This window comes from Sarcophilus harrisii, chromosome 3 (genome assembly GCF_902635505.1).
Source record: "Sarcophilus harrisii chromosome 3, mSarHar1.11, whole genome shotgun sequence".
NCBI classification, from domain to species: domain Eukaryota; kingdom Metazoa; phylum Chordata; class Mammalia; order Dasyuromorphia; family Dasyuridae; genus Sarcophilus; species Sarcophilus harrisii.
Genome location: NC_045428.1, coordinates 72,443,416 through 72,457,619, shown reverse-complemented (window position 1 = coordinate 72,457,619; position 14,204 = coordinate 72,443,416). Strand labels below are relative to the sequence as shown.

The 14,204-nt window shown below is 32.6% G+C and overlaps 1 protein-coding gene across 1 annotated transcript in view; it reads left to right on the top strand.

The window, feature by feature from the left end:
• Nucleotides 1–14,204, top strand: part of CPS1 (carbamoyl-phosphate synthase 1) — a 150,439-nt gene that overhangs the window by 110,932 nt on the left and 25,303 nt on the right. The window contains exons 25-30 of the mRNA XM_003765961.4: nucleotides 1,108–1,289; nucleotides 4,679–4,873; nucleotides 6,360–6,427; nucleotides 8,546–8,621; nucleotides 10,899–10,976; nucleotides 13,422–13,529. Coding sequence (XP_003766009.1) covers nucleotides 1,108–1,289; nucleotides 4,679–4,873; nucleotides 6,360–6,427; nucleotides 8,546–8,621; nucleotides 10,899–10,976; nucleotides 13,422–13,529 — 707 coding nt within the window. The remainder of the gene's footprint in view (nucleotides 1–1,107; nucleotides 1,290–4,678; nucleotides 4,874–6,359; nucleotides 6,428–8,545; nucleotides 8,622–10,898; nucleotides 10,977–13,421; nucleotides 13,530–14,204) is intronic.

Here is a 14,204-nt window from a genome sequence, read left to right as displayed (position 1 = left end):
ACTGTTATCTTCCATTTACTTTTTGATACTTCAAAAAAATGTCCTATTATATCAGTAAGTCAACAAACATTTATTAAACTCCCATTATGGGCCAGGCATTAAACTAAGTTCTGAATATATAAACACAAAAATGATATAGTTTTTGCCCTTAAAGAGCATACATTCTATTGTAGAAGCTCTTAATTTAATACTTTTAAAGAATCTGTAATCTCATCAGTCTAGTTACTTTTACCTATGTGAACTGCAAAGTCTTCTTCTATGCAACATTTTCATGAATTGCTAGGATAAACAAAACAAAACAAAACAAAAATTATCTAACAATTCTTCCACAATATAATTAAACTAGCTCTTAGATAATAGACATGCAGCATGTCTATACTTGAAGGCATGTATCTTTATCTTTCTATTATCTATTTTTGTATCTCTCATATGTTTCTATAGAAAGACAGATGTACACATATATGTATTTCTTTATAATTAGCTTACTTTTAAAAAATATTACAAAGATCCATATTTTTTTCTATAAGGATACTTTCTCCAATGAAGACCAGTTATAACCCCTCCACTGTGCAGGACTCTGAGAATTGAAGGGGCCAAAAAGTTTTATCATCTTTTGGCTAAAGTCATGATGAGTGTTTCTGAATTTAGCCAAGTTGACCTCAGACATAATCATCTTTTTCCGGGGAATATTTGAAGTTACAGACTAGATCTGGGTCTCTTTCATTATTAACAATATGAGAAAGTGAGTCTAGCTGTTGTCTAGGAATTAAGCTCTAAATTCATATAATCGTATTCTTCTTATAGTTTCAGCAATTCTTGAGTTTAACAGCTCCCTACTTTAGGCTAAACTTGCCATCATAGCATTTAAAAAAATCCTGCTCATCTCTGTGCTATGTGAGAACCTTGCCCCAGGACTTCAATGTGGACTCCTAAATCACACAGAACATATACTTGAGCAGCTCTCTTTTGTATGTCTGAATATTTCATCATAAAGACAAATAGATTCCTTAGCTTTGATCAAGGAATCATAATTTTTCCTTAACTACGATTTTTCATTTTTCCTTTCTCCTTCTGCCTCACCTCTCATTTTGGTTACTGTCTTTGTAGGGAGCAGTGTGGAGTTTGATTGGTGTGCCGTTTCAAGTATCCGAACACTGCGTCAACTTGGCAAGAAGACAGTGGTGGTGAATTGCAACCCTGAGACAGTAAGCACGGATTTCGATGAATGTGACAAGCTCTACTTTGAGGAACTTTCTCTTGAGAGGATCCTAGATATCTACCAACAAGAGGTAAAAAATTAATAATGGAGAGGTGTGCAGTGCTCTCTCATGTTATCTCTGTCTCTCTGTCTCTGTCTGTCTGTCTTTCTCTCTGTCTATCTCTTTCCACTTTGTCTGGACTTAGGAACACCCAGTTCATCCAGCGTCAGATACTTATACGTTGTATGATCTGGGACAAGTCATTTAATCTGTTTACCTTAATCTACTGGAGAAGAAATGGTAAATCACTCCAGTATCTTTGCCAAGAAAATCCCATGGATGGCATTAATGTCCTGTAGTCCATAAGGTCACAACAAATTGTACATGAATGAAGAATGAAATGACAAAGTATATATACGCACATGTGTACACATATTCACAATACATAACTTCTTAAGAAGAAAACTTGAATAACCTCTAACCTCAATCCTTATACCATAAAAAACATAAAAAAACCTAATATCTTCTAAGACCTTGCAGAGTAAGGGTTCTTAATTCAAGACTGTAAACTTGTGTGGGAAGAAAATTACATTTTTATGTCAACATAATTCCTTTGTAATCCTTTTTATTTTGTTTTATGATTTAAAACTATTGTTCTGGGAATGAGTCCATAAGCTTCATTAAATTGCCAGAATAAGGGTCTATGACACACAAGAAAAGGTTAAGAACTCCTATTCTAGTAGTACTTGCCAATTTTCACAAATATTCACATTTTAAATATTATAAAAATACCGTGAGGATTACTTTGTAGCATATGTCACATAAATGTTAACAATTGTATAAAGATGGCATCATGCAAAATATTTTGGAGGGATTTAATTGTTCATACAGATATTTATTGAACAGGCTACCATGCCCTTGGAATGCTCCTGTTTAGTGTAGAGCAGATGTGCCGAACAACTCCCAGAGCTGAGACATGAGATGGTGATCAGAAAGGGTCAGCCAATTCTTTTTGCTACTAGAGTAGAGCATTCACCTATAATTTAAAATCCATAGTACAGATTCTTGATTTAGATTACTCTAGCTTTTGCTTCAATTTGCCTGATATTTTTTCAGTACACTTTGAATAGATCTTTGGTATTATCTTCTTTGTCAGTAAAAATATTGAATTCGTAATCATTTATACTTTCATATAAGTGAATTGCAAGAATTGTAAAGTACTTTCTATCCAACATATATAATTTTGATGGAGGTAGAGAATATGAATCTACAGCATCCAACTGGTGAATGAGCGTACATATTAGATGAAGAAATATGCCATAAGAGAGAGGCATATTGGAAAAAAAATCCATGCAGGATATAATAAAACAATATTGCTCTAATTCACAATTTTACCTAGGGCCATCTACTTAAAGGAAAAACTTGCTTTCAAATGAATTCACTAATGTGAAAATTTTTAAAAGGTTATATTGTAGTTATAAGGCTCATCCAATAATTCTACTTCTCTTATTATTACTATTGTCTAGAGCATAACATTTTATATAGTCTACTATTACTGAACATCAAATTTCATTTTTTATTTGTGGATTAAATTATTTTCAAATAAATATTTTCAATAAGTTTCTCAATCCTTACCCCCCCCCCCCACAAAGAACTTATTGAGGCTATAAATATAGTTGAGATTCTGAACTGTTTCAGTTATTTTAAGTTCTGCTTAATTCCTTGCTTTCTGAGAGATTTTTTCTAGAATAAAGTATAGTTGATCTGAGCAGCTTCCATGAAAAAATTTTTACTAAGCAAATAGTTTTAGTAGGCTACTTTTTTAATGCCTGAAGGTATATGCAGAATTATTTCTCTGAAAACCAGGAAAGTGTTTTACACAAAACAGATGTTTAGTTAATAATTGTTGATTGGAATTGACAAGTGTCCAATGTATGCTAATAGAAGTGCCATGCATAGGAGTGGGAGGAAGGGGGAGGTAAGGGAGGAGTAGAGTGGAGGGAAAGAGAGAGAAGGAGAGAGGAAAAGTGGAAAGGAGGGAGGGAGAGGGAGTGGAGAATATCATTGTAGAGGGGAGAATATCATTATAGAGGGTGAGAGTTGTCACAGATTTAGGATTTGACTGATCTTAATGATGACTATGATATAGATGATAAGTGAAGAAAGGTACTTGATTATATAAGGAGCATGGACATAAGCAAAAGCATGGAGATAGTAATACATATATTGGACAATCAGTTCGCTGAAGTCGTGAGCCTTCTGTAAAAGATTTACTAGGAAATGACGCTGAAGCAGAAGATTGCTAGATGGATTGAAATGGACCTTGAATGTCCAGGTTAAGAATTTTTTTCCTTTATCCTATAAGCCAGAGGACCCAAGTCTGTTGTTCATTGACCTTTTTGTCTCTGTAGAATTATAGTAAGGGTTTCATAAATCCATAGCTATACCCAAACTGTCATTTTGGCTTTATTTATCTACAACCAAACATACAGAATGGCAGTGTGATAAATAGGCATATATCCTTTTGTAGACTACTATAATAAATGTATTCTTGTATGTGTGTATATATATATATATTACTATTTTTGAAAATATACTTAGATTTTTTTTGAAGTAAAATATAAATTCATTTAAGTATTAACATTGCAACTTCTTGTCATTTAGTTTCTTAATAAATAAATACTAATAGTATCATTTACTAAAATGTGATGTGTCTAGTTTTCATTATTAAAAGGAAATAACTGGTGTAGGTAAGAATAAGCCATTAATGACTTTTGAACATTGAAATGTCATTATGATAGTAGACTTTTAGGAAGATTAATTTGATGTGATTTGGAGAATGAAGCTGTTTGAGAAACAAGATACATAGTGGCAATAGACCAGAATACAGTAATAGTATGAGGTATACAGACAGAGTAGGATGAGCAAAATACATTGTAAATTGTATCCTGGGCCTTGAGACTTCTTGACTCTAATGTTCCTGAGTTCCAGCCTCAGACATCTAATAGTGTGTGACCCTGACAAATCACTTAACCCTCTTTTCCTCAATTTCCTAATTTGTAAATGAGAAGGAGAAGGAAATGGCAAATAATTCCAGTATCTTTGGCCAAAGGGATCACAAAAAGTTGGACATAACTGAAATAACTTAAAAACAGCATGATTCCTGCCCCTGAATTACTTTATCACATCTGTGAATGATACAAATTATATATATGATCAAATTGCTTGTCAGTGCTGAATATATATATTAGAAAATAGTTTCTTGGAGAGCAGATAGTAAATATTTAATTTACTTTGTAGAACAGTGCACATGTAAGTACTTGCAATTATTCAATGATAAAATAAATGTAAGTACCATTAACACTAATTTAGGCATTCCCAACAAGGAAAATTTAAACAATATTAATACAAATCTAGAACAGTTACCCATTTGTAATGAAGTTTTACTAATGACTTGTTTTTGTGAACTTCTTCCTCAGGCATGTAATGGCTGCATCATTTCTGTTGGAGGTCAGATACCAAATAATTTGGCAGTACCACTTTACAAGAATGGAGTCAAGATCATGGGCACTAGTCCATTACAAATTGATAGAGCTGAGGACCGTTCCATCTTCTCAGCTGTTCTGGATGAGCTGAAGGTAGCTCAGGCACCATGGAAAGCTGTTAATACTTTGGTAAGAAAAAAAAAACAATGGCAAATGTCTTTTAAACTTTCTCACTTCAAGAAAATGTAGCATAAAGTTGGTGGTCTCAACTTTGTAGAGTATATTCACTTCATGGCTGCCACATTTCCATCATTTGTTAGATTATTATATGTTCACTAGCTTTTTTTTAGGGGGGGAGATATGATGGTATCAAAACAATAAGAACAACATGATTATTTTTGGTTTATAAAATGCACATTATCAAATGACATGTGTGAAAGGCAGTTTGTAAGCAAAATATTACATGAAAGTAAGTTATTATTATTTAATTCATGGAATATTTATTTAGCCCTAATTATGTGCAAAAGAAATAGCCTCTGCCCTTAATGAGCTTACATTCTACTATATGAAGATTTATTAACCTTTTTAGTGCAAAGGTTTTTTTTTTTTTAAACATGACAAATAAATAAAAAAAAATAGCTATAGATCAGTGAAAATATAGAATGTAATTTTTCCCCTCCAAATTTATAACTTGCCTGAAATTTGTCCATAAATCACTGGAAGGAGAGGAATGCAATATGTAAAAGAATCTATGTGTATATAGAATATATATGCATATATGTACATGATATACACATGCATATGTAGAAATCTCATATACACATATGACTATATGTGTGTGTGTGTGTGTGTATGTGTATAAACTTATAACCAACATTTACCAAAAGTAATGGAAATAAAGCACTTTTCATGTAAATCTTTTCATGGCTTAGTTTATCTGTCTCGCTTCTTATATAGTAACTGATCAAGAGGTGTCTTGAAAAGAAAAAAAATTTAAAAGACATATCTTCCTTTCTCCTCCCCCACATTCTAAATATTCTTATAGATAAAAAAAGAAAAAAAATGGAGTGATGTTAGATTGACACCCTAATTTGTTGAGGGATAATATTCTTAGAATCTTGTTGACTGGCTAATAGAACTTCCAGAAAACTCAATATTGTTTACAAATAAGACATATTTAATGGGGATATTGAATCAATCACGTGCTATCAGGTGAAAGTACTACTTTAGTACAAACACACAAATACATAAAAAGTGATGATTAATGAAAAGAGATATGGTAAGAACTATAAAAGAAATTAAGAAACAATTAAATGGAGGGCATACTGCCCCATTCATATTAGAAAATCACTTCCTAAATCCATGACCGGTTTACCTACTTAAGAATGTTCTTTTTTGAGAACTATTGTTCAGCTATATCTGAGTGAGGAGAGGTTGATATTCTTCACCTTTGTCCTTTTTCCACACAGCTATAAGAAAACAATGTCTAACACGTACCTGAATTAGATTTGGCATTTAGAAATACAGACTAGGGGTTGAACCCTTTTTAGTTCTCAATTGTACTTTTTTGCATGAATGCGTGAGATATATTTGGTTATGATTTGATCAATCAGCATTGTTCCATACTGTGCACTCTTAGCTATTAATAGGAAGCTTTATCATTTCTCTCCTTTAGAAAGAAGCTCTTGAATTTGCAAAGTCTGTGGGTTATCCCTGCTTGCTGAGACCTTCCTATGTCTTGAGGTAAAGTATCATCAATGTGAAATTTTTTTCATTGTGGACTTTAAAAAGGAAATATCACTAAGAACAACTACAGAGAATAGAAAACAGAGTGAAAAATCTGTGTTCTATTAATCATGCTAAAGCTCTGAAACTTAATTAATTGTATGTTTGTGGGGTATCTCTGAAATCATCTCAGGCAGATTAAGGGACCCACATTCTGTCATTCAGTGGAACACTTTTTATCCTAAGAAAAGATAACATGAAGCAATTGGGGGTTTCTGGATTTTTTCACATTGTTACTCAAAATTTGTCCTTGCCATGCTAAGGAGAGGAAAGTTTTACACCAGAGAATAAGGAAAGGGAAAAAAAATCCAACAATAGAGGAAATTTCTCTTGCCAGCATCTGTTTTCCAATAGTCAGACATGACAACAAATCTTTGCCTGTTGCCAGTTTGTTCTTTGGGTGCTTTTAGTTTCAAATGATGAATTTTTAAGTTCTTGCTAAGAAAAAAATACAATGAAAAGGCGTAGGAGAGGGAGATTTTTTATAGTTAGACTTTTAAAGTTATTTGGCTCTCCAATGTGGAAGTTGTGAATTATCACTTGTTCTCCTCAGATGTTAACACTTGTAAAGAACTACTTTGGTGAACATTGGATAAGAAAACACAATTTGCTCTGCACAATTTGCAAGTGTAAATGGAATCTTAGACAGGATCCTTTAAAAATAATGAAAAATTTCAAATGAGGTGGAAAATGTATTTTTATTTAAATGAGATTTTCCATAAACTGTGGTTTCATAATACTACCCTTTTTACATATTATTTAAAGTAAATTCAGACTTTCAAAAACTTAGAACATATAGAATGGAAAGGAATCTTTGCTCTTATTTTTTGGGGGGAGGGGTAGAACATGTGTCCTTTACTTTTTATTATGAAATCATAGCCATAAATATAATTTCTATTGCTATGCCCACCTTGTGAAAATATGGTGCTTAAATATGGCAAAGGCTAATGGTTTCTTATTTGCCTTTCTGTTCACAATTTTTTCTCAGTATGCCTGGCTTTTATTTGCTTCACTTTTTTACTGAACTTATAGTGTTATTTTTTGACCTACACTGCACCCTTCAACCCTTATGACCACCTGAAGATTTATCCAGAAAACAAGAAAAAAATTGGAAGTACTTACTGCAGAAATCTGGAATAAGTTGGGAAAGTAACTGGAAGAAAGGAATTTGAAAGCCCCTTTTACTGTTTGTTTTTTAAAGCAAAAAATGAAGCTAACTTCTTACTTGTCTTCATTTTCCCTTTCCTTTCTCTTGCTCATTTTTTCTCCCTTGTTTTTCTTTCAGATTCATTCTTTTTCTATCACAAACAAACAAGAAACCTCACAAACCCTCTGACTTTAGAATAAATTCCACATTTTCAGATAGCTCTCTTTTAGAAGAAAGGACATAGTTGAACAAATCCTAGTCAAATACCATATATTTATACATTTTGTCAAAAGGTTCAATTTTGCCTTAGAAGTGGCACTCTGTTCACATTATTATGGTGACTGATGGGCCTAGAGAGCTAATAAAGTGACCCCTTTGGACAATGAGCTGATGGCAAATATACCCACACAACTTTGGTATAAATCCAAGACCAGTGGTATATACTGATGAAACCAGGTTAAGGGTACATTAGATCCTGTCTGGAATTCTGTTGAAAAATGAGAAACTTCTGCTAAAGAAAGTAGACATAGTCTGCCCCTTAAAAACTTGAATCAGAGAGGGCTGTCCTGGGGAAGGTTATGTAATAGAGCCATGGGCTTTGTCTTTTTATTCTTCAGTAGGGTCTTCCTCCCTCCCACCCTCAGCCCCAGCCCCCTTTAGTAAATATTTACTATTTACTAAATTAAAAAAATGTTTAGTAAAATATTACTGAAGTTGTTTCAGTGATTAAGTAGAATAATGACTTACTTTAGACATATGAACTCTCTTTTAAAGCCTAGGCTGGAATAAGAGATTGGGATTACAGAAATTGCTTCGAAATGTTCTGAGAATCAAAGTGGGTTCTGTCTTTTGTGTTTTGCTTCTGAAGCCATAAAACAAAATAAGACAATAAGTGAAAAACTGACCTGCTTTTTTTCCCCATTTTACAGTGGGTCTGCAATGAATGTAGTATTCTCTGAGGATGAGATGAAGAAATTTCTAGCAGAAGCAACTAGGGTCTCCCAGGTATAATTTTTTATCTCTTTCCCACCCTTTCATTGATTACATCCCATTTCCATCCCTTCCCTTCCCCCTTCTTGTTTTTTTCTTAATGTTTGTAGGCAAGTTTATTCTGGTGATTAGCCTCATCTATGTACAATGAGATAATTCAGTCACAGGCAATTATGGTTAAGTTCTTGTAGTCCTCTCAGGGTAGGTGACTGGAGTTTAGCACATCAAGAAACAAAACAGAGATTTACCTATTTGTAGCTCTAAGCATATAGCTATTTTAGAATTTTTGAATTGCTTATAAATTAGATGCCTCCAAACTGTGGCATGGAGAGCTTTTTACATTGAGCTAACTTTCAATAATGGTACTCAATAAAAAAAAATTAAAGATTTTATCGTTTTTAATTTAATGTAATTAAATTATTAATTTAATTGAAGCCTGACTGGGTGTTTTTGCTTTTGTCAGCAGTGGGAATTTATACTAAATGCTCCTACTCAGCTTATTGATTTTTTTTCTTTTGATGCTCTCCTCTATTTGTAAATTAATAAAGTTTTGTACCATTTTCTGGTAACTTTGCTTTCCTCTGCAGCCTGCTTGTTTTTCTTTTTCCCACTGGTATTACCTTGGTGCTATCCGCTTAAGATTTACCCAGTGGGGTTATTGATCTGTAGACCTTGTACTGTAGAAGATGAAAGTAGTGTTTTCCTTTTAAATGCTTTCAAAAGCTAGTCGAGGTAAAAAAAAAATACACAGGGAAGAGTTTGATGTTAGGTGAATGAAATTTGGAAGGGAGCTGAAGAGGAATTTCAAAGAGGAATTAAGAGTGTGAATGGTTTCCATACAAATGAAGGTAGACACCTTTTCTGTGTAGTGGTTTTTCCCTTTACTGAACTTTCTGGCAGAGGAGATTTTAAGTGTTTGAGTAAAAGGAAGGGAAAAAAAATAAAACAATCACTCTGGGTTTTCAGTTCAGATCTGATTGAAAGTGGGAACTGATAGGAAAATTTATTACTAGAATCAACTTTACTAAATGCGAAGTTTAGGGAAAGAGAAGACCCATTCTTCCTATCAACTTAAATTCCTTTCACTCCAACTTCTTGTAATGTGTTCCATGTTTCAAGAAAAGAGAGTAATAGAGATAAGCCTTCTGTTTCTAAACTCTCAGCTACTCATATTTGGTTACATTTCATCTCTCTGAGAACATTAGATTTCATTGACTATCTGCACTGAACTCCCAAACATGTAGTCTTTTATCTACACTTAAACTTCATGAGTTCTCTGTGGGTCAAACATAAGTCACATCGCTAAAATTGAAAATCCATATGCCACAGCTCTCCTTACTAAAGGCTTATATTCAAAGAACCGAAGGATTTATGACAATCAACTCAGTTTACCTTGCAGTGAGAACAGACCTCTTATTAGTCATTAAGGGATATTTCAAATGTTCATTCTAATAATTAGTAAATTTTCCTATTTCAGAATAATGTCCTTACCATCAAAAGTAAAAGTATTTTTTCCTAGACTGATTTCATAAGACAGAATAGGGTTAAATAGTTCATTTGAAAAAAAAGACCTGAAGTTGAAGGAATTGGAAAGATTTATCCAGATAAAGTGAAGAATTAGAAAAAACATGATAGTTACTTTTAGAAAAAACATGAAATACTATCATATGAAAAGAGATTTAGCTTCTTTTTTAACACCTAATGGCAACTCTAAGACCAAATGGGTATAAATTACAAAGACAGAAGATTTAGCCTACTTTTATAGAAAAATGTTTTAAGCATTAGAGATGTCCAAAAATAGAATGGACAACCTTGGGAAGTAAGTTTTTCCTTACTAAAGGTCTTCAAGTAAAGACTGAATAACCACTTATTGTTATTAATTTTTTTTAAAACAAGATTCTTATTCAGACTGTCTTAGATGGTTGCTGAACTCCCTTCCTTCTTAGGATTCTCTATTTGGAAGAAATAACCTGAACCAAGAACAAGAGGCTAAGCAATGAGATTTTGATGGCTGTGGAAGCTCAGAAGTTTTCCATATAAAATGTATATTTTTTTCAGATTTTATATACAATTTTAGAATTTATTTTTAGCTCACCAATCACTAGAAACTGGAGAAAACCTAATTATCTGCCCTTAAATGTTTATGTTCTTGCAGAAGATATTTATTATGAAGTGCTTAAAATTAAGTATTACCTGAAAATCCCCAAAGTGGTATTCACATAAGCTACATCACTCACTTGGTATGTATTTTTAACTACAAGATTTTATTTTGTTTTTTTTTTTTTTTGATAGGAACATCCAGTGGTATTGACAAAATTTGTTGAAGGAGCTCGAGAAGTGGAAATGGATGCTGTTGGCAAAGAAGGAAGAGTAAGAATCCAAGCCCTCCTTCCTATATTTCTGCCCTCTCCTACTTTTTAATCTCAAAATTTTGAAATGTTACAAACATTAGAATTCATGGATAGATTTAGAAAAACAGATTTTTAAAAACTCAGTGAAGTAGTTTAGTACAATTAAAATACCTTTTCGTTGACATTCCAGCTGATATCACAGATGCTATATTTCCTATTTTTCTTAACTGTTAGAAATTCCTTTGAAAATTTTCAGAATTAATTATCATCCTGTTGTTAGAGTTCTTTTAAAATAGATTCTCCTTCATTTCCTTTCTGTAGTTTTCCTTTCATATTTCAATGGACGTTGTAAATATACTTAGCAGCTCTGATGTTTACAAATGAAGCCTCTGCTTTTTCTCCAACTTTCTCTGATCCTTTGATTGGGTTAGCAAAGGCAAAATTGGGTATGGTAGAATAGATAAAGATAATGACATAAACATTACCACACCATATTAGATCTTTGTATGCTCAAGTTTGTTGTTAGTTATCTCCAACTTTTGGAGGAAAATGAGAATTCAGTTGAATGCATTTATTCATTTTATAGTTAAAAAAACCAGCATGTTGTTTCATCTGAGAAAATAAAAATATATTTGGACGCTAGTCCATTTTTCACCATATAGAAATCCTGTTATAGTTTATAGTAGCTTCAAAAGGCAAACTCTGCACTTTCAGTAATGAAGTTTGCTGTTTCATAAGAAATCCCATTCAAATTTTGAAGTTCTATAATTATTTGAAAATCCATTCTTTCATTAAACTGAAATCTTTTCCCCTATTATTTCTACTCATTAGTTCTAGTTTTGTTCTTTAGACTTACATGGAATAAATTAAATCTTACTTTCATAGGATACTCTTTCACATATTGGAGTAGTATTGTGAAGAGCTCTTTATTCTCATTTACTTTTTTCTAGCCTTAAACATGGATGGTTACTTATTCTTTTCCGTGTATGTCATAGTTTCTAGGTTCTTGACCATCTTTACCAGTCTCTTATTTATTTGCTCTAGTTTATCCTCATGAAATTTTAAAATTTGTCACAAAGAACGCATATTAAATGCTATATATGGTTTTGCTAATTTTTACAAACTAGGACTCTGACCTCTTTTGTTCCAGATACCAACCTAATACCACTACTGCTCTCCAAGATTACATTAGCTTTATTGGAAGATCTATGATTTTGTTGACTTATGTTTAGGCTGCCATCAACTAAGCCTTCACAATCCTTTTTTTCTTGTGAAGTCTGTTAACACTTTAAAATTATATAGTACTTAAAGATTTGCAAATTGATTTTCTTACAAAAAACTGTGAACTGCAGAATTGTATTATTCCATTTCTGTGGATGAAGAAATCAAGATTAAGAGAGATAAGGGAACAACTTGCCTGAGGTTGAAAGTTGAAAGTAAATAATGATGTCAGGATTCAAGCCCTGGAACTTCTGACTTCAAATGTAGCACCCTTTCTGTGCTTCTGTTAAGCCAAATCTCTTCCCCATCTTGAATTTTCCCATTTACTTTTTAGAACTTAAATGTATAATTTGATTCAATTTCATTTTTGTTTGTTCTTGTTCATTGTTCTAGTTTTGGCAGATTTCCCTTGTAGTCCTAAAGGGATGTCTCCCTATTATTTTTACCCAATGATCATTATCTGTCTCCCTATTATTTGTACCCAGTGATCATTCTCTCTGGATCTATAAAGAGTCTTTATAGACTGGAACTGGATTCAAGTTCAAACTTTGATTCATACTGGCTGTGTGACCTTAGCTTTGTTCTCTAAGGATTCTAAATAGATTTTTAGGACTATAAATTGCAGAGAAGGAGGTGACCTGTATCGAAAGCGAAAGCAGAATGAGGTTTCCATCAGAAAATTCCTCCTTTATTACTATATTTTTGCTTCTGTGCTTGAGTAGTTTTCTGTTTTTGGAAAATATCATTCTAATCCTCTATCTGGTTAGTCATGTTTCCACAATATTCTTGCTTCTCTTTCCTTTCATTATCATCCAAATGCTTCTTTATTTCTGTCCTCACATTTGTGATGATAATGTATATGTTTTCTTACCAGAAAGTATAACTCTTTTATGTCATTTGCTACATTTCTTCCTTTTGAGCATGGAATTTAGTATTTTGTGTTCTCATCATGAGCCTCATCTTCATAAATTTTACCAATATATTGACAGTACAAAACCTGTACTTGTGTCAAGGGCAGGACTTGCTTTCAGGCCTTCCTGAGTCTTAGAACAATTTTATCTGTGACATCACACTCTAGTAAGAAAACATACTTCTCAATTATGACTGTGTAGGTCCACTATTTTGCTATTCAGTGGGGAATTTCCAAAAAATTAATTAGACCCATTGCTTTGGGATAGGTGTTCTCCCTATTACAAATGGTGCTTAACCAATCGTCTCCCATCTTCTTCTCTCTTTGTTCTAGGTGATTTCTCATGCCATCTCTGAACATGTGGAAGATGCAGGGGTACATTCAGGAGATGCCACTTTGATGCTACCAACACAAACCATCAGTCAAGGAGCCATTGAAAAGGTTATAATTATATGATGATGCGAGGATTTAAATCAAATGTAAAGATATCAATACATTTTACATAATGTGTAGTGATGTAATACACATTGATATTGTGCTTTGATCAATATATAGATATTCCCTGTATTTATGATAATTATAGAGCCTCTACCTTACTTATTCTTTGAAAATTCTTGTCCATGTTTTCCAGAAATACTCTTTGATATTCTAGATGATTTAATGGAGGATTCCCTCTTTAAAAAACAAAAACAAACAAACAAACAAAAAACTTGTGGATAATTCTGTAGAATGTTTTGGAGCAAATTTGTTTCTCAGGATCATTAAGAAAATTTAAAGAAAAACTATTTCTTTTCCTCCTCCTTTCAAACATAAATTCAGTTTTATTAAATGTCTTAAAATCCTTCCCAAGTATGAATATTTTGATTCAATAGATAACTTACATCTTATGTAAGAGAAAGTAAAAATCATACGTGACTATTTTAAACTATAATTTATATTTATATGGAATTTCTCAAAGCTGATTTCCTTTAACATTAGCCTTCAGTTGTTAAATTATATCTAGTTTGCTTAGTATAATATTTCAGACTGTCCTGCTTTCTTTATCTTCTATTCTAAAGTATTTTGCTGTGATGAAAGTCACATGATTCCTGGACATATCAGATTGAGTAAATAGCT